At 37.3% G+C, this 27,531-nt stretch overlaps 2 protein-coding genes across 12 annotated transcripts in view; one reads left to right on the top strand and one right to left on the bottom strand.

Annotated features, from left to right (window-relative positions):
* RBM26 (RNA binding motif protein 26) overlaps window positions 1-27,514 on the bottom strand; it is a 79,933-nt gene extending 52,419 nt beyond the window's left edge. For 6 of the 11 annotated variants that reach the window (XM_081045555.1, XM_081045556.1, XM_081045554.1 and 3 more), the window contains exons 1-3: window positions 26,963-27,176; window positions 1,468-1,586; window positions 792-928 (exon numbers count right to left, since the gene is read on the bottom strand). In XM_081045555.1, the coding sequence (XP_080901681.1) occupies window positions 792-928; window positions 1,468-1,586; window positions 26,963-27,033 (327 nt within the window). In that variant the 5' untranslated portion in view covers window positions 27,034-27,176. Of the gene's footprint in view, window positions 1-791; window positions 929-1,467; window positions 1,587-26,962 lie in introns of all 11 variants that reach the window. The other 5 variants (XM_081045563.1, XM_081045564.1, XM_081045559.1 and 2 more) reach the window with 3 other exon arrangements.
* LOC308496376 (contactin-associated protein-like 2) lies at window positions 2,415-3,052 on the top strand. The gene has a single exon (XM_081045565.1). The coding sequence runs from the start codon at window positions 2,679-2,681 to the stop codon at window positions 3,003-3,005; it is 327 nt and encodes a 108-aa protein (XP_080901691.1). The 5' UTR covers window positions 2,415-2,678; the 3' UTR covers window positions 3,006-3,052.
* Window positions 27,515-27,531: the final 17 nt, after the last annotated feature.

Here is a 27,531-nt window from a genome sequence, read left to right as displayed (position 1 = left end):
AATAAAAGGTTAAAACTTCAAAACCTCTTTAAGTATGAAGTCATTTCCATTGCTCTGTGAAGGTCCTTTTATTTGACTACCTTTAAAATAGTCCCCTACAAAAAGCATGTAGGACAGAAGCAAACCCAATCTACTGACAATGTAATTATTTTCATAGAACACAAATAAGAGTCCATAGCTGTAAGATACTGTGCAGAAAAGAGTTAAAAGCACATCTGAGTCTGTTATCCTTAGAAAGACCGGCTTGTAAGGTAGGCCCTTAGCTAGCACCTGCAAACTTTGATTTCTGGAGGGTTCTATAATTCCCTGATAATAACAGCTCACTATACCTGAATTGTTTGTGTACACAATGTGGTTTATGCTGAACACCTACCTTCCTCCTGGGAGTTTGGAATTTTGGTACATACTAAAGCAGAAGGTACCTATGTGGCCAGATATAAATAAAAACCCTGGGAACTGAGCTTCACAGGTTCACACATGTTATCATTACTCATGAAGCACATCCTGTGTGACTCTACTGGGAGAGGCCTCTGGAAGCGTGCACCTGCTTTCCCCCAGACTTCACACCATACCCCCTTTTCCCTTTGTTAATCTTGCTCTGTATTCTTTCACTGTAAGAAATCACAACCATGAGAATGACCATGTACTAAGTCCTGTGAGTGCTCCTAGTGAAATCATCAAACCTGGGAGTGGTGGTAAAGACTCCCAACACAGACACAGAAAATACAACTCAGTTTAGTTACTCTTTATATGTTTTTAAAGAACATGTAAGGCTTACCACAAATCCTTACCTCTTCCTTTTTTATATCTTTTTCTTGGTGCTGAAAAAATTCTACCTTCAAGCTTCCTGATGACGGCTGTTCTGGAGGAGGTAGATAACTCTTTGTATTCACAGCATCAAAAAGTTTTTCCACAAATATCTGTGTCTCTAAAGACATAACCAAAACAACATAGATTAAAAGACATTTGCTAAGATATTAATTCTACGTTTAACAGCTTCCCGACCAGTTTGCCGTGGCACAAGTCCCATGGTAATGAATGGGAGCTGGAATGGCCAGACGCTTCTGGGCCAGTCACTTCCAGCCAGACCAGTCTCCATGTACACCACCCAATGTGCAAAATACAAATATTACCATTATCTAGATGTTGGCAAAGTGAAAAAAGCAGCAGCACTGGGCTACACAACATTCAAAGTAGTTTCCTAAGAAGTGCTATCTTTGAATAAACAAGCATTCAGTTTTCTTAATCTTTAAAGAAAAAAAATATCAGCTTACTTTAAGAAAGAGTATAAGGATGTTAATGAAAGAAAAGGCTTCTTTATAAATAAGCTATGGATATAATCAGTAACAACACTATTTGCTCAACTTTGTTACAATTAAAACCTGTCTCTGAGTTTCTTCAATGCTGTGGATAATCTTATTTTAAACTTATTAAAATAAAACAGTATTTTTAAGTCAAAGATCTTACCTTTTTGAAGAAATACATCCAGTTGATCAATACATAACGCCTTTAACTCTTTTTCACTTTTGTCTTTTTTTACCAAAGCAAGAACATATTTTGCTAGAGCTGATGGATCTGCATCACAGCTGAAGAAAAAAAGTAATGTTGAAGAAAATTTAGCCATAAATTGCATACTCTACAAATTCCAGTTACAAACTGACCTAATCGGTATGATAGTTACATAAGTTAATATATATAAAAAGTACCTGGCTCATGAAGACAACGAAGAAATGTAAGTTCTCCCTTATACTATTATACTTTACATGACATAGTAGTTATCATTCAGTATCCTTCCAAATATATACAGTAAAAGATGTATAAAAAAACTCAGTAAACGTTATTAAAGAGAAATTATAACAAAGTAAAAACGTTATTAAAGAGAAATTATAACAAAGTAAAAACAATTTCAAAACATCAAAAGCTAATTAGTGAACTACCAATCAAAATACCAAAAGGCCTTTTCTCCTCAGAAATAGCCAGGGAAACACCAAAAGAGAGTGAAATAAAGGGAAACTTAAAAACATAGCACACCGTGTATTTACAAACAGGAAAGAAAGTCTAGCAATAGACCCAAATATACATAGGAATTTAGATTTCATAATGGTGGGATCCAAATCAATGAAGAAGAGACGAACTACACAACCTGATCCTAATTTCTTGACCCACAGGAATGATAAACGTCATGAGATGATAAATGTCTGATGTGCTACTAACTTAAGTTTCAGGATAATTTGTCAGTAATCATAAATCAACTTTTCTCATAGATCTACTTCCATTTATTTACAAAGACTTGAAGTGGGTTATAACCCAAACAACAACAAAAAAAATCCATTCCGAATCTGGGGCTGAAAGCAGCCGACCGGAATGCCAGCAGCGGCGACAAAGGACAGTCCTAGTGGGTTCTGAAGTCTGACTCGGCCAGTGGGAAACCCACGTGCATCACCAAAGCGAGGGGCACACCTGAGCCGGGGCGGATTGCAGGAGAAACAGGGAAGATTGACCAAGAGATTCACAAGTACAACACTCCAGGATTCACCGGGTGCCTCTCTAGAGTCCAGTTCAACCAGATAGCCTCCCTCAAGGCAGCTTTGAGACAAACCAACATCTCAGCTCACGTTCACATCCAAGGCGAACTGGTGGAGTCCAACTGTGGGGCTTCCCCACTCACCCTCTCACCTATGTCGTCCACCACCGACCCCTGGCACTTGGACCATCTGGATTCAGCCAGTGCTGATTTTCCATATAACCCAGGACAAGGCCAAGCTATAAGAAATGGAGTCAACAGAAATTCGGCTATCATTGGAGGGGTCATCGCCGTGGTGATTTTCACCATTCTCTGCACTTTGGTCTTCCTCATTCGGTACATGTTCCGTCATAAGGGCACCTACCACACCAATGAAACGAAGGGAGCAGAGTCAGCAGAAAGTGCAGACGCTGCCATCATGAACAATGACCCCAACTTCACAGAGACCATTGATGAAAGCAAGAAGGAATGGCTCATCTGAGGGGTGGCTATTTGGCGATGGGCTAGGGAGGGGGAAGGGAAAGGGACGAACGCACTCTGCTTTATACTCTTGAGCACATCCTTAAAATATCAGCACAAGTTGGGGGAGGCAAGCAACAGAAAATTCTTGAGACTGATCACCACAAACAAAAAAAATACTTTTTAATATTTCTTTATAGCTGAGTTTCCCCTTCTGTATCAAAACAAAATAATACAAAAACGCTTTTAGAGTTTATGCAATGGTTGAAATTTGTAGGTAATATCTGTCTTATTTTGTGTGTGTTTAGAGGTGTTCTAAAAACCCATGGTAACAGGGCAAGTTTTCTACATTTTTAAGGAGCCCTTAGAATGTGGATATTTTTTTCTTGAGAAAAGCGGATGCACATACCCATGGCCTCCAGCATTCTCTTCCTTTTACATATAGTGAACTTTTAATGGGCTCTTGTAGTTATGAGGTCATGTTCATATGATGTTTCTTTTAGTGTCCTATAAGTTGGAGAAGGAAAGAATGGGGCAAAGAGAACCTGTGATTTGCCAGTTTTCAAAGAGACCGCAATCTACGCCAATTTTCTGAGAGTTCCTGCCTGACGCAGTTGAAGGAAGGAAGGGTATGGTGCCGGTTGGATAACAACATAAGCAGCACAACAGAGAATTCTAACAGCCAGGGTGAGTAGCTCCATGTCGGGGTCATTGGTTTTATTTGTCATCGATGTAAGTAGTCTTAGACCCCGTTTCGATATCTGTAACATCAGTGGTAACAAAAGATTAACTAGAAGCTGTTACAAAAGATTTTTCCTCTGCTTTACCTGCAACCTGCGGTTACATTATATGTATGTGTAAGCACCATGTGTTACGATTTCTTTGCTCCATTTCTCTTATAGTTGTAGCAAGAGTATGGACACTTTCTAGTGAATGCATCAATTAGGTTGTTCTTGTTTTGCTTTAAGTCTCTGGATTTTAAGCCCCTGTGACAAAATCCTAGCAGACAGTATGCTCTGAATGGACACACCACAATAAAGCCACGTTATGGTTACTGCTACTATTTCTATTACTCTGGAATCATATGGAAAACACTGCCATGTTTTAAGTCACCTACTCCATGTATTGTTCCATTCAAAAGTGATACGCTGCTGTAATTCAGGGATCTTCTTCGGCAGATACACTTGAACCTCAAGTTCATCAAAAACCTGGTACCTGATTGTTGCTTCTCAGAGAATGGACATGAGGCAATTACACCTCAATTTAATCAGGAACCTCAACCAACTTATTCCAACTAATAACTCCTCAATTTTATCTAAAAATAATAGATGTTGTGTGTAAACCACTAGGACAAAGCTCATATTGGACCATTCAAAAAATAATTTCAGTTATTTATTAAAAGATTACACAAAAGTTAAAAAAAAAATCCATTTCAATGGTACATGAGATTTTAAAAAAACTTTTTCTTTGAAATTTACTTCAAATACTTATACCAATGAACTTTTAAATAGACAAAATAACATGCAAAATTAATACTTTCATGTTATAAAGAGCACAGAAATACTTAGATGTGCTGTGAAATAAGCATGAAGAAGAAATGGGACGATAACCTCTTGATGTATTTGTCTATAGATATAATTTGCAATCTAGTAAAACTCCATGAGAGACCATGAAATAATACTTATTCATGTTAGGTAACTTAAATAAGCACAATCAACTAAACAATAACCTAAGTAGACATCAAGCTAAACATATTTCAGTTTACTGGAAATCACTGTGATACATAACATTATCACTGTGTTATATACTGCTTTACTGAAATTGCTATTAATAAACAAATTCAGAGACTCTACACTGAGTCACCCAATATTATAATTTGATTCAATATTGTTTGATTGTTGTGGTGAATTTCCAATAATGGCCTAATGATGTAACTTACTTTATTTACATTACTAAACACCAAATCTGTTCCATTCCCACTCCACTGTTTTTTAAACAGAACACTTTAAAAATGGATTAAAATGTTAGCAGCTAAAAATCTGGAGAAAGACCTTCGTGATTTTTATAATTAATATGGTCTAAGGACTACAGTTTTATAAAACAAAAAGATAGATTTCCTGAATAATTTTTGCTCAAACAACTTCTACAGGAAGCAATTTGAATCAAATCAAGAACCAATAAAATCAAATCAACTAACATACGCAAAAATTTTAAATGCATCAGACAGTCTGAAAGGCAGATAGCTTACTTTTCAAAATTTGCTAGAATGCAAATTATATCCTATAAGGTTTATAATTTCACATTTAAAAGCAAAACAGGTAAGTTTGTATTCAAGAGGCAATATTTTTTAAGTCCTGTAAGAAGTCATTTCATTTTTTCTTTCAATATTTTTGAAAACAAAAAAAGGTGTGTAACTTGCAAATTATAGCCTACTAAAAAATCATCTGAACCACTAATGTTTAATAATATACCCAAATGTTATGGATCAGGGAAAAGCAAAATATGTGTTCTCTTTTCTATTTGTCTCAAGTGCCAATGCTACGTCAACCTGAACACCTAGCAATGATAATCTGCCATGCAAAATTAATGACATAAGATGTCTAAATTACCTAAAAGAAAATTACATTCTCATAGTAAGACATTATTTTTTAAACAGTATCCACGGCAAACCAAGATTGTTCATTAGGTACTTTACTACACCAGTTGCCACTGCTGAAAAATAGATTTGTGATTTGAGTGATATATTATCTTGTCAGAGCTAGACTTTATTCTCCTTCTGCTATACTGCTAGCATTCTGAAAATGTGTGAAAGAAAAGTGGGGCTGAAATCTTTCAGATCAGAGAGACCAAAAAGAAAAACAAACATTTTTAAAATGTTTAAGGACAAAGAAATACTACTAAAAATGACAAACATCATTCCCACCTTAGGAAAAAAGCCAAATTCCCACTGCTTCTTTATTTCATAAGCACTTAACCCAGCAAAAATACAATCTGCCAACAAAGCATGATTCTAACCAGAGTACTTATAAGAACGTCTCCCCAAAGAAGTGAATTTTCTTAAGTCATACTTAAAATAACATGAATCAAATCTGCCGTAATATAAAGGCTCTAATTACTACTCCTAACACACTCATACTATTAGTTTTTATTTTTTAATTTAGAACTTCCAAAAAAGTAATGAGACATTAAAGTGAAAAAAGGTAACACTACAATATTTCAAAAAGAAGTTTTAATTACAGAAGGCATGTTTCCAACCCCCAATTTTTATTTTTTATTTTTAGTATTTTTGGCTAATCTTGTTTCTCCTTTCAAATTACCTTTATATTCAACTTGTCTAATGGCAAAATTAAAAAGAGAGATTAATGGTAAAAAAACAAAACAAAACCAGAAATTAGTTTTGTTTTGCTCAAGTTTCTTAGAGGCTTAAAATTCAGTGGAAGATAACTGATGAAATTTAACCCAAGCTTCCATTTTCAGTAATCTTAAGAAGGAGGAGCTGGAGGTGGCAGTGGGAATTTAAAATTAAATATGTTAACTCAGTAACTTTAGAACAGGCATATACACCCACATCTGTTCCTACCAAATTTTTACTTTATAGTCAAGAAAAATATCTAATTTGCATCAGCCATGGCTCTATTTTTCTGTACTTAGAATTATTCTTTTAAAAATCCAAGCTGCATTGCAAAAAATTTAATATATACATTGAAAAATTCAGTTGCTGTAGTTTATTATATAACTTCATTCAACTCAAATAAGGAGGTAAAAATAGATTACAGCAATAGAGCTTCATTCAATTCAAATAAGGAGATAAAAATAGATTGTATGTAGCAGTTACAGCAAAGGTCACTCACTGAGAATTACCACACCCACTTCATTCTACAAAAATCACCACCACAAAATAAGCATATCTAAACATGATCCATCCATGAGCATCATGCAAACCACTTATCACTAAAAAAAAAAAAAAAAAAAAAAACCTTACCACAATACATATAACACTGCAAACTCTTCAGTCAGTTCCTTCATCTCCCTATATCATTACCGCAGGAAATACTAGCAGTGATTCTTTCTTACTTTGAGAACAGTGGTTCTCAAACTTTTTGGTCTCAGTATCCCTTACACTTTAAAAATTATGAAGAACTCCGAAGAACTTTTATTTAAAAGGGTTATATCTGTCAATATTTATCATATTAAGAAATAAAATTGGGAAATTTTAAAATAGTTAAAAATAATAAACTCATTACAACTTTGATTGAGGGGGTAATCAAATGGAGAAAATTATTGCTACAAATAAATGGGAAGTCGAATGGTGGGGCTAACTTTAGGCACAGCTGGATCCAGGAGTTTACATGATGACATCAGGACCCCCGCTTTTCCATTCTGCTTCCCCTGGAATTTGCTTCATTTTCAGGCAGGCCCTCTCCATGTGGCAATAAAGATGGCCCACAGTAGTTCCAGCCTTACAAGTACACTATTCTGGCCGCTAGAGAAGTCAGAGAAAGGGGCCTGCCCTTCCCTCCCCATGCATGATACTAGTCCTTGAAAATGATCTGTGTTCCCCAGAGTGGGCCACATCCACTGCAAGGCAAGGATGGGCAGAGTTCCATGACCAACAACCTCACTGGAGACGAAATACTCCATTTTTTAATGAAAAAAATAACTGTATTTCCACAAGAAAATAAATTTTAGTGAGAAGACTGACGTTTCACATTTTTTGCAAATATCATGTCTGGCTTAGAAGACAGATGATTCTAATATTTACTTTTACATTCAATCAGTTGTGATATGCTGTTTTGGTTGAAATATATGAAGAAATCTGGTCTCTCACAGATATAGAGTTGGAAAAGTAGGGACTTCATAGGCCCAGTGAAATATGAAAGTCTCAAGAGGAAGTCCAGAAATCCTTACACCACACTTGAGAACCACTGTTTTAAAAACTTTGAAGATTTTAATTAAATGTCTAATTCAAAGACAAAGTCAATTTTCATCTTCTTAAAGGTAAAACCCAATAATCAGATTGTAAACTCTATGCTCTTTAGAGTAAAGAGCATAGCCCAAATGGCAAACAGCACAGACAGGTATGGTCGTGCCACAGAACTCTCTCTTAAAAGAAAAGTGGAACAGCACATGAAATGCTGACATGGCAGCCCACAGCACAACTCCACATTCAGCATGTTTTAAATTCCCAATCATAGCTGAGTTCTCTGGGACAGAATCCTGCCTTCCGAAGGTCACCCCCTTCAGTTACATGTGGATTCACATTCTACTTAGTTACAGATTACTGAAGAATGAAATACAGTAAAATTCAAAAGTTGTAAGATGTCTTACCTCCCCCTCACCCCCTTCAGAACAGACATTAAAATCTGGTTACTATCTTTTAAGTACTATTCCCTTTCAAATCTAGTTGTCCTCTAAAGCCAAACTGTCAGCCTTTCCTTGAAGCAGTCTAGTATTGTTTTTTGTGGGATTTTTTTTTTTTTTTTTTAAGAAAAATACTGGTCTGAACTCCAAAAATCCAGGGTTTTCAGATTTCTAGTCTGGTGTTATCTTACTCTATTCATTAGTAGGTAATCCTGGGTTAGTATTTTATTTCCCTAGGCTTCAGTTTTCTCAATTTTTAAAACAAAGTCACTGAGCCATATGATCTGGAAAAAAAAAGTGTCATTTTTAGGTATAAAGGCTAAGCTTTCACCATCATTGCACTCCCTCCCCTCCTCTTATTCCTAGGAACTTTTAGTTAACTGAACTTAGAAATAATTAAATATGTAATAATTTTGTTTTTCCTCTAGGTCTTTCCCAAAAGCTATAAAATCCCCCTTCCTGACACTCATGAGCAAATTTTGAACCTTTGGGAGGGATAAATAATAACTAATTCTACTAAGTAGAAACATTTAATCTATTTCTCCTACACTGGCAGACAAATCTGTACATATTTCTACCACTGTTAAATTGTTACCATTGGTATGCTTGTCTGTTTCCCCCATAGGGATTCTAGGTAACCACACCTACGTTTTCCCCAGATCCAACCACAAGGTGTTAAGAAGAGTGTACTAATTATCACATTATATAAGAGCATACTAAATCACAGGGCATATCAACTAAAAGTCACAAAACAATGCTCAAGTTAGGTCCAACCCAATTACGACAAATATAAAAGTTCAAGTTCAAAATTCTGTCACAGATATAAAAAAAAGTCAATAAATATGTCTCCAGTATTTTGACAAGTCCTTCCTAGTTGCCTTTTCCTCCTATAGCTTGACTGCTGAGATGGCCCTCATACATACAAGGTCTGGCAAATAAGTTCACATACTTGTTGCAATAATGTTGCTAACCTTTTTTGATGTCAGAGAGATTATTCATTATGAATTTGTACCAACTGGAGAAACAGTTAACCAAGTTTACTATTAGGAAGTACTGAAAAAGCTGCATGAAAAGGTTAGACGACCTGAACTTTTTGCTAACAATTCATGGCTCTTGCATCACGACAATGCACCAGCTCACACGGCACTGTCTGTGAGGGAGTTTTTAGTCACTAAACAAATAACTGTATTGGAACATCCTCCCTACTCACCTGATCTGGCCCCCAATGCCATCTTTCTTTACCAGAAGATAAAGGAAATACTGAAAGGAAGACATTTTGATGACATTCAGGACATCATCATCTGATGACAGCTTTGATAACCATTCCAGAAAAAGAGTTCCAAAATTGCTTTGAAGGGAGGACTAGGCACTGGCGTTGGTGCATAGCTTCCCAAGGGGAGTACTTCAAATGCGACCATAGTGATATTCAGCAATGAGGCATGTGGCACTTTTTCTAGGATGAGTTTGTAACTTAATTGTCAGATATATGCAATTTACTTTGAAATACATCAAAGGAGGAAAGTGATAAGTACACTAAAATGTTAATGGCAGAATCTAAGTGATATGTCACTTAGATTCCTTCAACTTTCCTGTATATTTGAAATTTTTCATTATAAAATGTTGTAAGGGGAGGAGAATCAAGCAAAATCAACTAGGAAAATGCTGAAAACAAATATTACTGACTGGGGACTAACCTTACTAGGAATTATAAATCACCAAAAATTGAGAGTGTAGTCTAATAGACATAGATCAATCTAATATATAAAAATTGTAGAATAAACCCAAATATGTTTAATAATTTAGTATGTAATTAAGGCGACATCTCAAATGATTAGGAAAATATGGATTATGGAGCAATTGTGTAGGGTTAACTGTGTATACCTGAATAAAAAGAAGCTGATAAAGCTAGATCCATACTTCATGCGTGACACTCAAACATTATCCATTTCAGGTAGATAGAAGTTTTAAGTGTTAAAAATAAGATCATAAAGGACATGGATGAGACATGGATGAAGACAGAGAGTGACTTGGTTCAATCTCTGGCTCATGGGCTTACCGTGTTAAATCCATCAACACGTGGCCACACAGTGAGCTCTATGTGATGGTTACTGCGGCTTTGTCATTATTACCAGTATCTTCATCTCAGAATGGGGAAGGTTTTTCTTCCACGACTATGATACAAAACCCGCACACCATGAAAGAAAGGATAAATCTAACTGCATAAAATATTTCTATATTTAAAAAATTACCCTAAGCAGAATCAAAACATAAATGTCGTATGGGGAAAGAGCTGCTGCCCACATCAGTTTTCTTAACATACGAAAAGTACCTACAAATCAATCAACCTTTTCTAGTATAGGTGCAACCAAAGCGAGCACTCAACCTTTTAAGAAACCAATAATGCAACAGAAAACTAAACAGAGTATGAAAAATTAACAGAAAAAAACCCACAAAAACTATATACCTATACATTCTGTTACACATAATAAAAATTGCCAAATCTATAAGACAAATGCATGTTAAAACTACATTGGGGTGGGCCGTGGGCCAACCCGGTGGCTCAGGTGGTTGGAGCGCCGTGCTCCTAACACCAAGGTCAACGGTTCAATTCCCACGACCAGCAAACTGGGCCAGCAAACTGCACCCTCCACAGCTAAGATTGTGAACAAAAGCTCTCCCTGGAGCTGGGCTGCCGTGAGCAGCCAGAGGTGGTTGGTGAGTGCTGCTGCGGTCTGCTGTGGGCTACCATGGGCTACCATGTGCCACCATGAGCAGCCGACAGCGTGCGTGACAGTAAGCGGCTGGCAGCCAGCGAGAGCTGCCGTGAGATGATCGAGCTGCGGGGAGTGCAAGGCTCCTAATACCAGCAGGGGCCAGGGAGCTGCGCCCTACACTACTAGACTGAGAAAGAACAGCTTGACCCAGAGTTGGGGTGGAGGCAGATGAAGGGGAGGGGACTACATTAGGAGTTCCACTTCTGGTTAGATGTGGGAAATCACAAGAGACCAATGCTCTTATCCTAACAACAAAAAACAAACCAGTTAAGCTGCAAAATTATGGTATTTTTAAAGCTCAACGAGATGAGGACACAAGAAAACAAAAGAACTACTGTTTCCCCAAAAATAAGACCTAGCCGGACCATCAGCTCTAATGCGTCTTTTGGAGCAGAAATAGGGTAACTAAACACCAGAGGTGACAAGCCCTTTATAAGAGAAAAGAAACCATGATTACTCTTATCTCTCGTGGAAAGACAAGAAGAAATCTGCCACCAATGGAGGGAAAAAGAAAACTTTCTCATCATCTTTTAACAGTCATATATGGATTACCAAGACAGATTAGAATCCCAAGGCCTTTCAGCTACATAGTGTGTCTACAACCACTCATCAACCCTCACCAAAAAGTCAGGTGTAGTTCTGGAGGCAGAGAAGGAAAACTAGAAGAGATCTGCCAAAGCACCCCCAACTTTCAACCAGCAAAGTCTGGGAGTGGAGCAGGAGGGCTGAGCAAAACTTCCAGGCATTCCAAGCCTTCACAGAACATTGGGTGATTGCCCTACAAAAGACAAGAAGAGGAACAACAAAGCAACAATGCTAGAAAATAGCTACACATGTAATTAAAGCGGAGGTGGGACTAAAGAGATCTCCTCAGAACAAAGAGATCTCAGCAACTCAAAAAACCAGGGCTGTAAAGCAGAAAATGATCATTCACCAAGTTCCAAAAGCTGAAGGTAAAGTGCAGGCAGGTATCCAGAATCTTCTTATTGCTCAGATTCCATGCCCCATGAAAGCAAAATCCTGATCCTGCCCTCAAAACTTTAGAAGCCAATGGTGAACTGAATCAAAGTAAAGTTCTTACAAAGCCCAGAACCAGGTCAACTACAGAGCAATTGACTTAGCTTCCATTGTAGTGGCCTAACAAAAGAAAGGGCATGCCCCTTAATGAAGATAAATTTACTTACTTTGGTCTCCACCTCAGTGTTCTTTTACAAAATGTTCAGCATAAGATCAAATAACAAGGAACACAAAATAGTAAGAAAATGTGATCCATATGAGAAGAAACAGTCAATGGAAGCCTACCCAAAAATGGCCCAGGTTATAGAATTATTTGACAAGGACTTTTAAAAACTATGATAATAATGCTAAAGAATTTATTAAAACATATGGACAACATGCATAAGGAAATAGGGAATTTCAGCTAATACACACAAACTATTACAAAGAGCCAGATGAAAAAAACCTAGAAATGAAAAATACGGTATCAGAAAGAAAGAATTCTACTTCAGCAGACGGGACTCCTTAGAGGGGAAAAAACCAGTAAACTTGAAGACAGGAAAACAGAAAAAATCCAAACCAAAAGCAAATGGACAGAAGTAATTTTTAAAACCATCTGAGATGTGTGGGACAAATCACACAATCTAACATACAAGTAGCTAAAGTCTCAGAAAAAGAAGAAAAATGAGGCAGGAAAAAAATGTTTGAAGACATAATGACCAAGGACTTCTGAAAACTGATGAGACATCAAAACAAAGATCTAAACTGGCAAAACCAAGCAGGATAAAGCACATAAAAAGCACATACCTGTGTACACCCACCCTACATACATACAACCCTAAGCATATCATAGTCAAACTGCTGATCAAATAAAAAGAATCAAATCTTAAAAGTAGTCAGTGAGACAAAAAGACATACATACAGGAAAACAGGCTCAGATGACAGCTGATTTCTCACCAGAATCAAAAGAGGACAGCAGGAATAAAACATAAAACAGCTGAAAGAAAGGTATAAAACCAATGACCTAGACTCCATCTTAACAAAGAGGAGATAAGCAACTGAATTAAATTCCAAGTAGGTAGGAAAAAAGGAAGTAATAAAATAATTGAAATAGAAAACAATGAACATTGTTCTTGGAAAAGATAAAGTCACATTACTAGCAAAATTGATCAAAATAATAAAAGAGTAAAATTACCAACATCAGGCATAAGTTTTAAAAGGGGAGGGGGAGCACAACAGAGCCTATAGGCATTACATAAGGCGGCAACAATGCACACTTTATATCAATAAATTTGGTAATTTAAATGTGAGAAAAATCCTTGAAAAACATAAACTGTCAAAAGTGACAAAGGAAATAGAATATTTAGATAGCCCTTTACCTATTAAAGAAACTGATTTTGTAATAAAAAAAAAAAATCAATCCCACAATGAAACCTTCAGTCTCAGATGGTTTCATCAGTGAAGTTTTTCAAACATTTTAAGAGAAAAATAATACTAATCCTAAATCAAGTTTCAGAAAAACGAACAGAGTATTTCCCCACTTTCTTTAATAAGGCCAGCATAACTTTAATTCCAAAACTAGACAAAGACAATACAAGAAAAATATAGATAATCCTCATAAACAGAAGCAAATATTCCTATCAAATATTAGCAAACCAAATTCTGCAATACTTATAAAAAGGACCAAATGTCATGATCAAGCAGGATTAATCTCAGGAATACAAGGCTGGTTTAACACCTGAAAACCAATCCATATAATATACAATATTAACAGAAAAAGAGAAAACCCCTATGATGATCTCAATAAATGTAGAAAAAAAATTGACAAAATTCATCACCTTTTCATGACAAAAACACTCAGCAAATTAAGAATACAAGGGAATTTTCTCAACCTGGTAAAAGGCAGTTATAAAAAATCATTTAATACTGAAACATTTAATTTTTCTCATAAGACTAGGAACAAAACAAGGATTTCCATTCTTATCACTTCAATTTAACTTGTACTATAGTTCCCAGCCAGTGTAATAAGAAATGAAGGCATTAAAAAAAAAAAATCACACAAGTAAAACTATCATAATTCATAAATGACATGACTAGTATAAGAAAACATCAAAGAATCTGTAACTACTAGAATTAATAAGTGTACTTAGTAAAGTTGCAGAATATAAGGTCAATACGTAATTATCAGTTATATTTCTATATACGAAACAACAAAAATGGGAAAATTAAATTTTAAAATAGTCTTACAAAACATCACATATCCAAGGGAAAAAACAAAAGATTTAGGCCCTCACACAGAAAACTACCAACACTGCTACCAGAAATTAAAGAAGACTTAAATAACTGGAGAGATATACCACATTCATGGACTGAAAAACTAAATATATTCTTCCTTCTAAAATTTTGTTGAATGATTTCTACATTCAACAAAACCCCTATCAACAATCACACAGGCTTTAGTGTGTGAAATTGACAGGGTGAGCCTCACCTTTATAGAGAAATGCAAGAATTCTGCTAACCAAGACAATCTTTAAAAATGACAAACTTGGAGAACTTACATAAACTGATATCAATACTTATTATAAAGTTAGTTAGCTTTAGACAATGTAGTATAACCAACAGAATGTACCAACACACAATCCAGAAACAGACTCACATACATACAGTTAAGTGATTTTTAAACCAAGATGCAAAGTGATCCGATGGGTAAAGAAAGTATTTTTAATAAATATTTCTGGAAAAATTGGTGATATCCATATTAAAGGAAAAAAAGAAGCATTAGCCCTATGTCATTCCATATACATTTTTAAAAAATTCATCAGAGATGACAAATAGACCTAAACATAAAACCCAGAGCCAGAACATTTCTAGAACACAGAGTACCTTCATGATCTTGGAGGAGACAAGTTTCTTGGACATGAAAGCACTACCCATAAAAGAAAAATAAATTGGACTTAAAAAAATTAAAAATTTCTGCTCACAAAAAGACATCATTATATACAAGCCACACAGTGGGGAAAAAATATTTATAGCACATATATTGGTTATAAATACATAAAGAACTACAAATCATCATTAAAAGACAGCCCAATTTTGAAAATAAGATGTAAACACTTTATGAAAGACACGATAAGCAATAAAGCACACAAACAGGTCCTCAATAGCATTAGTCATCAAGAAAATGCCAAATTAAAACCATAGAGAGAATTAAACTGTCAGTTCAAAAAATAAATAAATCAACCCTATGACCTAGCAATTACTCTCGTAGGTGTTCACCTACAAGAAAGAAAATATTTCCACAAAGACTAAATAAGAATATTTATAGCAGCCATATGCATAAATGCCAAAGTTAGAATGTGGTTGCCTTTGTTGGGGAGGGAAAGTAAAACCTAGAAAGGGGTACAAGAACATTCCAGAGAATGTTCCAGATTTCGTTTTATGTGGTGATTATACAGGTGTATATAACATGTCAATACATATCCAACTAATCTGTTTATGTTAATTATATGTGGTAAAGATATACACCATACTACTATTTGTCCAATTTATCAATAAAGGACGATTAAATAATTATGGTATATCCTTTACACTAAAATAATAGGTAGCCTTAAAAAAAACAAGAAGAGCAAGCCTAATACCAATTAAGTAAAAAGGAGAAAGAATGCATAAACATATTTGGTTGTACGTTGGTAAAATATCTCAGGAAGAATCACTAACAGATCTCAAATGTATTCCTTTATTTCATACACCCAGAAAATAGTAAATATGACCTCAAGTTAAAAATAACTCACCTGTTCCAGAAATGGACTAAAAAGAATTTTTCCACAGAAATAAGGTAGCGGGGGGCGGAGGGGAGTAAGTATGGTAGAAAGGGTTTACCAACCACTCATTTCTCTTTTCCTTTATTCTCTGGGACTAAGGAAGCAGGAGGAAGGCAAAAAAAAAAAAAAAAAAAAAAAACCTCCTAAAAGCCATTTAGCTCAAGTTTAACTTAGTCATTCTCAATGTGTACACAACAAACACTGGCATATCTTATTTTTCTTTTTTCTCATAATACTATCCCTTTCTATTGATTTATACAGATAAAATAATTTTATTTGAGAAGTACTATAAGGCAAAGATAAGGTGGTGCTAAAACACAGAAAATGGTAAATTCATTTTAACTACTCAGCATTCAGATGGAAAAGCCAAGTAAGGCTGCAGCAGTGAAATGAGGTAATGAACATCAACTCGACAGACATTAAGGGGGTAAAGAGAATAATGAAAAATAATTTAGCCAATAACTAATTACAGGAAAACTCTTCTACCAACTGTAAAACTCATCAGATTTTGTGTTTTCTGTGTAACGCCATGGAGGTCAGCAATCTTCAACATAGCAGCAGCCAACAATACTTGAATGAGTAATATTAGAAAATCTTTCATTCATTCACATATTTGCTTCTCTGAAATAAAATTCCAGGTAAAATATGGTGCACGTCATATGCCTCTTCCCTTTACTTAGGCCATGGGTACACAAGAGAAAAATTTCAACTAACGCATTTTACACTCGGGTGTATACCACACACAAGGCATCGTGCTGGGTGCTGCACAGAACACGAACACAGTTAAGTCTTAAGTTTTGGAGTCTATTTTCAAGGAAGGACCTTAGACTCTAATGATAAAGCTAAAACAAGTAAGAATTAACTACTAAATAAGTGTGCAAGTGCTGCGTGTCATGGGTGATGCAAACTAATGCTGGCAGAGAATGAGCCACTGCTTTGGGCAGGATGGACCATAAACAGCTTTCTGGAAGAACTGGAATCCAACCTGACCTTTGAGTTCAACATATATAAAGGAAATGGAGAAAAGCAAGACATCGTAATGCACAAGAAGGCTCTGGGATAGAAATGTCTTGTTTTGAATCCTGTCTCCATCATTTATTAGCTATGAATGAATTATATTACTTAGTCTTCCGAGGACTCAATTTCCTCATCTTTAAAACTGCGATAACAAAACCTACCTCACACACGATGCATGCACAATGCTGGCATATATTAGGCTCTCAATGAATGCCATCTACTATTTACAAGTTGAAAGGAAAGGGACAGTAGAAGCAACATGATGTAGAATCACAATGAAAAAACTGGCTTTGTTGACATTAACTCGTGTAAAAAATAGGAAGATATAAGATGGAAAGCTCATTTAAAGCAGATCATTAGAATTCCAAAAGCCAAGTTAAAAAGTATGCAATTTATTGAAGAGAGCTAAAGGTTTTGATCAAACAATAGGATATAAACAAGATTGGGCATTCATGATCAAACTGGGACAAAGGGCTAGATATAGCAAGTTTGTTAGGAAACAAACTGCAATGGTTTAGCTAAAGGACCCCTACTGAGCAATATCCTTACAAAGAATTATTAAGCGGGACAGAATCAAATGATTAACTACATGGGGGGAAGAAATGAAGGGAGAAGTCAAAAAATAAAATATCAAGCATTATGTGGACAAAAGACAGGGTTATGTAATAAATCTGGTAAGTCCAGTGACAAAAAGGAACCTCACAGGATGAACTGGTCATAAATTCCTAACTGGGCAGGTCATGATGGGGAGTCACGTGCCAGACATATATTCTTTAGTACAAGGTTTTTAAGTGTGCCCTGTCCATTGCTCTTGTGCATATAGGTGAATACACCCCTAAAATGCCATCAGTAATCATCTTTTCCAGACCCTTGGAAGGTATAACCACCCTCAAGGGAGCACATAATGTTATTAACCATCCTATACCTTGTTTTTGCCTACCTTTATGTAACCTTCCTTATGTCCCCCCACCCCCCAATTCCAAATTAAGAAAAGAAACTGCGAAAGTGTTATTTTCAGGAGCATTTGAGATCTTGCTCTGCGTATATGTCATCAGTTTGGGCTCGAATAAACACATAAAAATTGGAAGTTTCTTACATCAACATTTATTTGGCATAGTTGGCAAGATTCCAAAGAAGCCCACCAAGAACCACCTGGCGGACACAGACCTGGGCCTGGTGCCAGGTACCAGCAAGGGCCTACTGTGCCCCACTAGCTCCCCACTTGAACTTGGGTTAGTTTTCCCTTTGAATCCCTGACTTCCTTGCTTTAAATAGCAAGTTCTGACTTTGAGCTGTCAGTAGAAAATACTCGCGGTGGATAAGGGTTGCGATAACCCATAGAAAGGAGAGGAAAAGTGGTTGCTTTTAATTTCGTTTTAATTGGATTGCTTACTGTGAGTCTGAACAAACCCTTTGCTGGTTAAATGAGAGACTGAACTCTGTTTAGGTCCAGAAGAGAAAGGACACTTGCTTCCCCAACCCGAGCTGGCAACCCCGTGGGAAGAGAGTTGTTGCGGGTCTCTGAATACGCAGTGGCAGGGACACTGCGAGGCATGGGCGCAGGAACTCAACCAAACTTGGAGAAGCCAGCAGGAGCCCGGAGAGTTCCTTTCTTTATGGAGAGCAGGGCTGGAATGGGTTCACTCTAAGAGAGGTGTCTGTGCATTGGAAAGCACTGCAGCTCTGGCAGTCTGGTAAGCTCTTGCTGGCCCTTGCTTGGATATTCTAGGGTGACTCAGAATCTTTGAGGGGTAGCCTAAGGAAAATTTTTTCTAGGGCATGAAGCGGTCCTATAGGGATACCCACTGCATTCTGCTTGTCTGGAGACGTACACGGAAAAGCTCGTTTTCCCTAGAAGTTTGTTCAGACTCTACAGTTCTTAAAATTAACACGGGAGATTGTGCCTCCGAGGTCAGCAAGTCCCACAACACCCAGCCTCCCGTTATACTACGATGGCTGAGATGAGCATCCTTTTGACACTTCTAAATTAATCTTTTCCACACACAATTAGAAAAAAGCCAGCTATAAAATTAGACAGAATGAATGGAAAGCATACTTAATTGGTCTCTAAAGCTTAAAAAATAAGATTTAGATAAATGGATCAACGTATGATGTTGTTTAGGGGCAACCCAACTCTTTGCAGTATTAAAAACGGCTGTCCTTATTTTAAAAGCGAGGTCATTTGGAAATGAACTTGTCAAGGACAGACAGAAATTGTAAATGCCTCCAAACTAAAATTTGGGTCCAACTGTTCTCTTACAAACTAGTCAGTTTTTCTCATGCTGAAAGATCTGTTTGCTACTGTTTGTATGTGTGTCTACCTATGCATGTTGTAAATGTGAGAGAACTTTCTACCTCTGGATGACATTATGAAAATTAATTTAAAGGCATCTACTCGTAAGGACTGGGTATTCTAAAATTTTCAGAAATACGGAAACTAACTCAAATATTTTTCAAGTTCACAGGATAAAAGGTTAATCCTTAGTAAATGAAAGTTAGTAAATTTGTTGGCTTAAGTAGAACAGACATGTCTGTTGAGTTATTGATATTAAATATTTTACCAGGGTTTTACAAAAATAAGTCCATGTTAATAACTTACTTTAATGTCATTGAAATATGATTGTAGAGGTTACAAAACGTCTTCATAAATTTGACTTCTTAGTTTTTAATAGAAATTGAGGTTTCAAGGGTTAAAATCTCAGTATATGTAGGAATTACTGCTGTGGTCCTCAAAACACAAAAAGATTTGTGTTCTCATGAAAGAAATTTGAAACTAATCAGACTTGTTTTTTTTATGCTGAATTGCATGGGAAGCTTTATAAAATAAGTGATGAAAAAATTGGGGGAGAGGGGATAATATTGTATGGGTAAATAGTGCTTATAAATTAAATCATTAGTTAGGACTATGGAAAACCCAAGACAGCCGCTTGGTTGTCTGGGTTTCCAGGCTCTCTGGCAAATCCCCGTTTTCGGTTTTTGCATTCCTTCATGCACTAAGCATTAAAGCTGGACTTAAATTAAATGAAGGAAGTTATGAGCTGACATTATTGAAAGGAGACATCTTACACAATCACCAAGGTTTGATAAAGTCACTTCAAGAAAATGCCAAATTGGTAATCACTTCCTTCACAGTGAGCTCCCAGGAGAAAAGCACTTTAAAGATCACTGACTGCCACCTGGAAGTTTTGTTCATGGGAAAAGACATCAAATAAGACTCTCTCCAATCTCACTGGAAGGGACCGTATCAGGTGCCTGTGAGGGGACATCTACCCTTGTCTCTGACACTCACCTCCTGCCACAACTTCAAAAACTCCTCCAGGATGAGACGTTACTGCTAACAGAGGCGGACGACTATTCCAAGACACTGACAAGGTGTGTAATACCTACAGACTGATGTTGAACTCAGAAACCATTTTGTCTTTACCTGCCTGCTTAATATTAGTCATAAGTTATGCTTGTTCTTTAAGTTTCTCTATACAGTCCAACCATTTATGTTTACTAAAGATGTACACTCGTAAGATAACTTTTAATACTTTCTATGGTTTATATAAATGTTATACTAGATGCGAATTACAGAAAAATGAGACAGATGGAAAAAACTCAGATCATGATAGTTCAAAAGATAGAAGTGATCCAGAGTGTTTTTCACAGTGAAGGCCGTAAGACTGACTGCCTTCCATTTATTTATCTGCCCTCCCCTTTTGGGAAAATTTGGCCTCAACGCACATCCCATGGTTCTGGAATTGCCCCCTTGCCAATGATCCACTGATTCAACAAGGGGACGTCGATACTGAGTTCCTAGTGCTGTGAGACCATCATCTGACCAAAAGGTTGGTCATCAATGCATTCTTAAGATTGATTTATGACCAAATGGGGTAATTGTGGATGAAAAGGGAGTTCTGAAATAAAACTGACAAGCCCAGTGATAGAAAATAACCTTACAAGATGATCTGATCATAAATTCCTAACTGGGCAGGTCACAGAGGGTAGTCATAGCCCAGGCTTATAACTTCTTTTTTAAAAAAAACTTTTTTTAAGGTTTTTAAGCAAGTCCTATTCATTGTTCCTGTGCATCTAGGTTAATACACCTTTGAAATACCAGAAGTAATACTTTCTTCCAGACTCTTGGAAAACCACCCTCAAGGGAGCACATTATTCTAATTATCCTGTACCTTGCTTTCTCCTACCTTCATTAATCTTCCTTGTGTTCCCTCCCTAATTCTAAATGTGTAAAAGAAACTACAAAACTGTCATTCTCAGGAGCATTTGAGATCTTGCTTCCTGGCAATGCCATCAGGCTGGATCAAATAAACTCTCTTAAAAATAAAAATTCTCTATAGGTTTGGATGCTTCTTATGTCAACACCTGAATAATTAAGAGAAATCAAACAGAAGTAAGTGAATTCAGAGAACATTTATTTTCAGAAACATAGTTTAAAGTTCAGATAAGAGAACCAGGTGTATATACAGCTAGCAATTGGAGGTAAGAGCTTAAGGCTTTGAAAAGCAGTCAAGTCAAACATACATACATGAAAATTAAATGCAGAGAGGTTCTCTTGGAAAAGGTCTGAAATTCAATGCAAATGTATATGTAGTATATACAACATCCTAAGGAAGTAAGTCTTTCATGAAACTTTCAAAGAACCTACAATACACACACACACACACACACACACACAGTTTTTACGAACCACTGGTGTGGATTATAAAAGAAACCATCCATGGGAATGAATGTAGATATCAGGAGTGGAAATGGCTGAGACAAAGTCATGGGAACAGAGCTTGCAAAATACAATTAAAAGGCAAGAAAAAGAACTAAGGGAAATAGGACTGATTAGAGAAGACCCAAAGAATTAGGGAATCAAGACCTCAAAAGTTTAAATAATCAAAAAAGAAGGCAGCATCAACATTATCTAATATTATACACATAGATCAAAGAATAAAACATTTATATAAATTCTTTACATTTCGTAAACATAAATCATTGGTAATACCGAAGTAAGCAATTTTGGTTGAATATAAGAAGAAACTATTTTGTAAAGCATTAAGAAGTAAATGGTTGGGCCAAATGAGTGAAAAATTAAAGACTGACAATTATTTTAAGACTTACCAGTGAAAGGAAAAGAAAGCTGGCACGAAAGTGACTAGGAGAAAACTATGATTTATTTTTTGCTTTGTTTTTGCTACTATTGTTGCTGAGTTTTTCTACCTTAAGAAATGGAAAATTGACATTCTACGTATGCCCAAAGGAGTCTGTAGAAAGGGAAAGATCAAAGGAGGGAAACAGGAGTAAAGTTCAGGAATAACAAGATCACCTTTCAGTTCTTCCTGTAAAACAGGAACAAAAATAAATTTTAATGTGGTGAGAAAGGTGGGGGTGAAGAGGGAAAAACTACAAAAACCCAAAGGGGTTTCTTTCTTAAACTCTAAAGCAATGACAATCATGATGCTTTAGAATTTTGCTCCTTTACAATAATAACAGCTACTGCTATGAAAATGTAATAGTAAAAACGTGTATATAATAATGGGAAAGAATACACTGTATTGTGCAGTAGTAAATTAAAAACATGACTCCCCAGTCAAAAAGCTTGAGTTTAAATCACTGTTCAGTCACATGCTACACAGCTAATTGTGTAACTCTGGGCAAGTATGTTAACTTTGTGCTTCAGTGCCTCAGCATCACCACTTGCAAAATAGAGGTAATAGTACTTACCTCATAGCACTTGGAAGTAATCGAAAGCTGTTAAGAATGCATACAACTGTAATCGAAAGCTGTTAAGAATGCATACAACTGTTAGGCGGTCGTGGCAGCAGCAATGGTAGTGATAATATTAACAGTAGCAGTATAATGTAAACTATCTGTGTTTAATCAATCAGTTATTTAAGGAAGGAGAGAAGGGCTAGGCTCTAAAAAATATGCCTCATTCAATCCTTTCAACTACAGAAGGAAACAATCAACTACAGAAAGACACAAGTATAATTCTCCCTATTATATCAATAAGAACAGGGGAGGTTCATCAGCCTAGATTACTCAGTTAATAAATGGCAGAACTAAGATTTGAACACTGGTCTGTGTGGACACAAGACTTATTTTCCTTCCATTACACAACACTACCTTCACAGCACTATATAGCAGCAGGAGCACAAAATTAGGTGTTCTGTTCTTCACTACTGAACTCACAAAATCTGGGCACATCAAGTCTATCTGCCTTTCAATTTTATTTTCTGAAAAATGAAGGGGTTTGATTAGTTCTTGTGGTTTTTTTTCCTTCAGCTAAAAAAATTCATGATTTCATTCAATTACCACCATTAGAGGCATGTAAACTCATAAAAAGTTTTAAAATATAACAGAAAACCTTTTCTGTTTAAAAAACAGAAAAATTGAATATCAAAAAACAAAAAAACTTACATTTTTGTCCAGGACTTCACATCAAAAAAACTGAATGTTAGGGAAAAGACCAGTATCGAATTTTATTTTATTGTTACTAAGTATGACTAAGCAAATGTTTGAGAGAACAAAACATCAATCTTAAGTATTTCAAGATGACAATTAACACCTAAATTTTCAATAATTTATGAAAAACAAAACACAGAAAGAAAAAACCCTGCTATACCCACAGACCTTATAATCAAATAAAACACAGATTTACTAGCTTTTATTTCATGCTGAAACTGCAATCATGCTAATTTTTTTTTAATGTCAACCTGAAAATTCCCCTGCCCTAAAACCCTTCACTAGCTTCCTACTACCCTTCAAAGACATTCAAAGTCCTTAACATGACTCAACACAGTTATATGACCTGGCTCCTCTCTTTGCAGCTATCCAATGCTATTCTTCCCCTTGCTCTTTTTTTCAATTTCCTTCAATTCCTCCAAGACACCTTTTTTCATTTTTAGGGCCTTTATCCAATCTGTTCTTCAAAGCCTACAGCTCTCCGTTCCCATCCTTTTTCCCCAGCAAAAGGCTGAGATCAAATATAATCATGCCAGAAAAATCTTTCCTGATCTCCCAGACATATATTTTGACAACATTCTGGACTTTCTAACACTCACTAGTCTTGTAATTATTTGTTCAACATCTGTATTCCCTGCTAAATGGTAAACAACATAAAGAGGCTCATTTCATGTCGTTTCCTACTATTTCCGAAGAGCTAACACGTTGATTAGCAGAGTACATTAAGTGCTCAATAAATGTTTCTGAATACATTCAAAATGTCCAAAACCACTTTTTAAGTAAGTCCTATGCAAGTATGAGTTACATCTCACCCTTGGTCTGTAAAATGTTCCTCCCTCCAATAGGTGCTATTTGGCAATTATATAGCTTAAAGTAAAGCATAAAAAAAAAAAAAAATCCCTTAAGATAATCAACACATTTCAAAGTTTCACAAAACCAAGATTAGAAACCACAGGCCTTAATTGGAAACAGCTTTAAAAGTCATTATTTAAAAGAATTCACCTGAAATGCAATTAAAAGACAGGAACTTGGATACAAGGGCTCAGTTTTACCACAACGAAGTATGTCATAAAAGGACCAATCTACTAGTAATGCCTTATTTATTCCAACATTAATGACTGCAGTGCTACAGTCATATGAGTAGGCTATGATACCTGGAATATACTTTATTAAAACTAAAGAAAAATAAGCATACACACTTAAATAGCTATAAATAATCTTTTAGGTTAGTGGAAAAAAAGGAAATGGTAGCACAACTTATAAGTAATTTAAAAACAAGGCTTTTCATAATTATTTTTAAGTTTTCTGTTCACCTAATACTTATTGAGTGCTAATCACAAACCAGAGTTCAAAGATTTTCTTAATACATATTCATTATTTTCCCCATTTTAGAGATGAGGAAACAGAGGCGCTGAAATAAGTAACTTACCCAATATTACACAGCTGGTAAGCGGCAGAAAAAGAATTCAAAGCCAGCCATTCGGCTCTAGAGTTCTCTTTCTCAATCACTACACTACACTGCTGCCCCCTCTCTTTCCAATCTACTGAAATAGGGCTTCTATCTACACCATCCCACTCCAGTGAAATTATCTTGTTAAGGTCCCCATTGACTTCTACTTTGCCAAATCTAAAGGCAACTTATGTTTCTCCTTTTTTTTCATCCATTCTGCAGCATCCCATCAAGTTGACAACTTGCCTCTTTGGTCATAGATTTCTTTAGTGACATGCATCCCAATTTTCTTTCTACCCCAGACCTGGGCTCGTTTCTCTTTCCTATCAACACATTCTTCCTAGGAAATCTCCCACAATCCCATGGATTTAAATACCATCTGCATGATTCCAAATTTCTCTAGTCCTCCTGAGTTCCACACTCCTTTACCCAAATACCTATTTGACACCTCACTTAGATGTGTAACACCTTATACATAATGATCCAACCACCCTCCCCCTCTCCTCAATCTCTTCTCCCCCATCTTTCTTTACCATCATCTACCCTGTTACTTAGGCTAACTTTGTAGTCATCATCCTTGATTTCCCTTTTCCTCATCTCTCACATGCAATCCATCAGCTAGGACTCCCACCTCTACTTATAAAATATATTTAGTTCTGTCTCCACTATCACTTTAATGCAAACAACCTACCTCTCTGCTTACAATACCCTTCAGAATAGTCTTGCTTCCTCCATTCTTGCCCCCTTAATCTCCATAAAGCAGGCAGAGTAAAAACAAAACCCAATCAGTCCTTGCCGGCTCTAAATCATCTAACGTCTTCCGATTATAATTTAAACAAAATCCTAGCTCTGGACCATGGCCTATACGCTCTTATATGATTTGGCCCCTGCCTACTGCTCCAACGTCATGTCCTTCCATTCTCTCCCCTACCACAAATTTCCTTGCAGCCACAATTGCCTTCTTTTTCTTGGAACACACCCTGATTATTTCTGCTACAGGGCCTTTGCACTTGCTGTTCCTTCTGCAAACATTCTTTTTCCAGACTTTCATGCAGATGGTTCCTTCTTCCCCCAAGGTGTTGCTCAAATGTCACTTCCCCTGAGGCCTTCTAATCACTCTTTCACCTAATCCTGTATTATTACAATTGTCATTGCTCTTAATTATTACCTGAAGTCGTCTCATTTGCATGTTTATTTTGTCTTGTCCACTTGGGAATTTGAAAGGTCTATCCCCAAAGCCTCCCAAAGTAACTAGCAGGTGCTTAATAAATGTATTAAATGAGTGGATTTTCCGCACTGCACATTTTAAGTTGTTTATTGTAAATCAACCAATTCTGATAAAGCACTTTGCCCATAATATTTTTTTATCACGTAGTCAAAGATAAATCCTTAAAACACTCCTTATGTTATCCAATCTAAAACATTCCAGAACTGAACACCCCCCCCAACACACACACACACACACTCTATCTACAGCATCCCACTTAAAACTGCTAAATATTCCATATGGATAAACCACATTTTCTTTCTCCTCTGCAAGAGGACTAACGAGTAGGTGTGAAAAGGGAATTTTACTGAGTACCTCAGCACCTGTTACACCTTTAATCAGTTCCGAGAGGTGCCCGACATGCCAGGTAGCACAGGGGAGACGTGGCCTTTCTTGCAGGGATAGTATTTAGGTGCAACGTTTAAGTGGCTTAGACTAGAACCATCCAAACCCCTAATGAGGGCTATTCAACTTTGTTTAAATAAACAAAATAAAATAGTCTGTGGGCGGGGGATTATGCTCGGATTCACTCAAGAAACCGATAGGAGGACCCTCGGCAACCGTGTGTGTGTGTGTGTTGGGGTCTGTGTACATATAACGGGGAAAAGAGAGCAGAGCACAGTAGGTTCCGTGACCGACCCAGCGATAAGCTAGAGGTCGGCCCGGGCTCTCGGGCACCCAGAACGGGGAGCGACAGGGGAGAAGAGAAGCAAACACCGAGCCCTGGGACCTCCGTTTGCCGCTCCGGCCTCCACCGCAGGCACTGAAGGCAACTGCACACATCGCTGCGTCGCCTAGCTCCCCCTCCGTCCCTGCAAGGAGGCAGCCCCGGGTACTCACATGGGCTCGAGAGTCTTGCTGAGCCAGGACTTCAGTGCCTCGAAGTTTTCAATGATCATTTTAGAAACCATCCACAGCGGCCCCGAGGCCCGTCAGACTCGTCAGCCGGCCCAGGTCGCGGCCGCTACAGCCGCCGCTGCCCCCGCCCCCTCCTCCGCGCACCGCCCGCGTGGGCCGCCGTGGGAGGCGCCGGTGGCAGGTTCCCGCGAGCCGGGAGAGGTGAACAGCTCCGCGGGGACCGCCGCAGTCTGCAAGTCCAAGGGGTACCAGGAGTTTCCCCTCCGCGGACCCCGGCCCGGTATGAAGCAGCAACGGTTTGCCCGGGCCCTCCCCCTGCCCTCCACCCCACCGAATCTTTCTGGACCGGGAGCGCGGCACGCGCCTAGAGCCGGACTTTCTCTCAGCCTCAGGACCAGGTGCTTGTTGGCCACGCAGAGGAGGCAAAAGTGAAGAAAGCGAAGACGAAGGGCAGCTAAATGGGAATGATTCGGGGGGTCTTCCCGGCTCCCAGCACCCCCAAGAAGATGGCTGCCGATAAATCTCGCGAGAATTGGTGAAGTCTCGCGATG

The sequence above is a fragment of the Rhinolophus hipposideros genome (assembly GCF_964194185.1).
Source record: "Rhinolophus hipposideros genome assembly, chromosome: 4".
Classification (NCBI taxonomy): domain Eukaryota; kingdom Metazoa; phylum Chordata; class Mammalia; order Chiroptera; family Rhinolophidae; genus Rhinolophus; species Rhinolophus hipposideros.
This window is presented reverse-complemented; position numbering and strand designations above follow the sequence as displayed.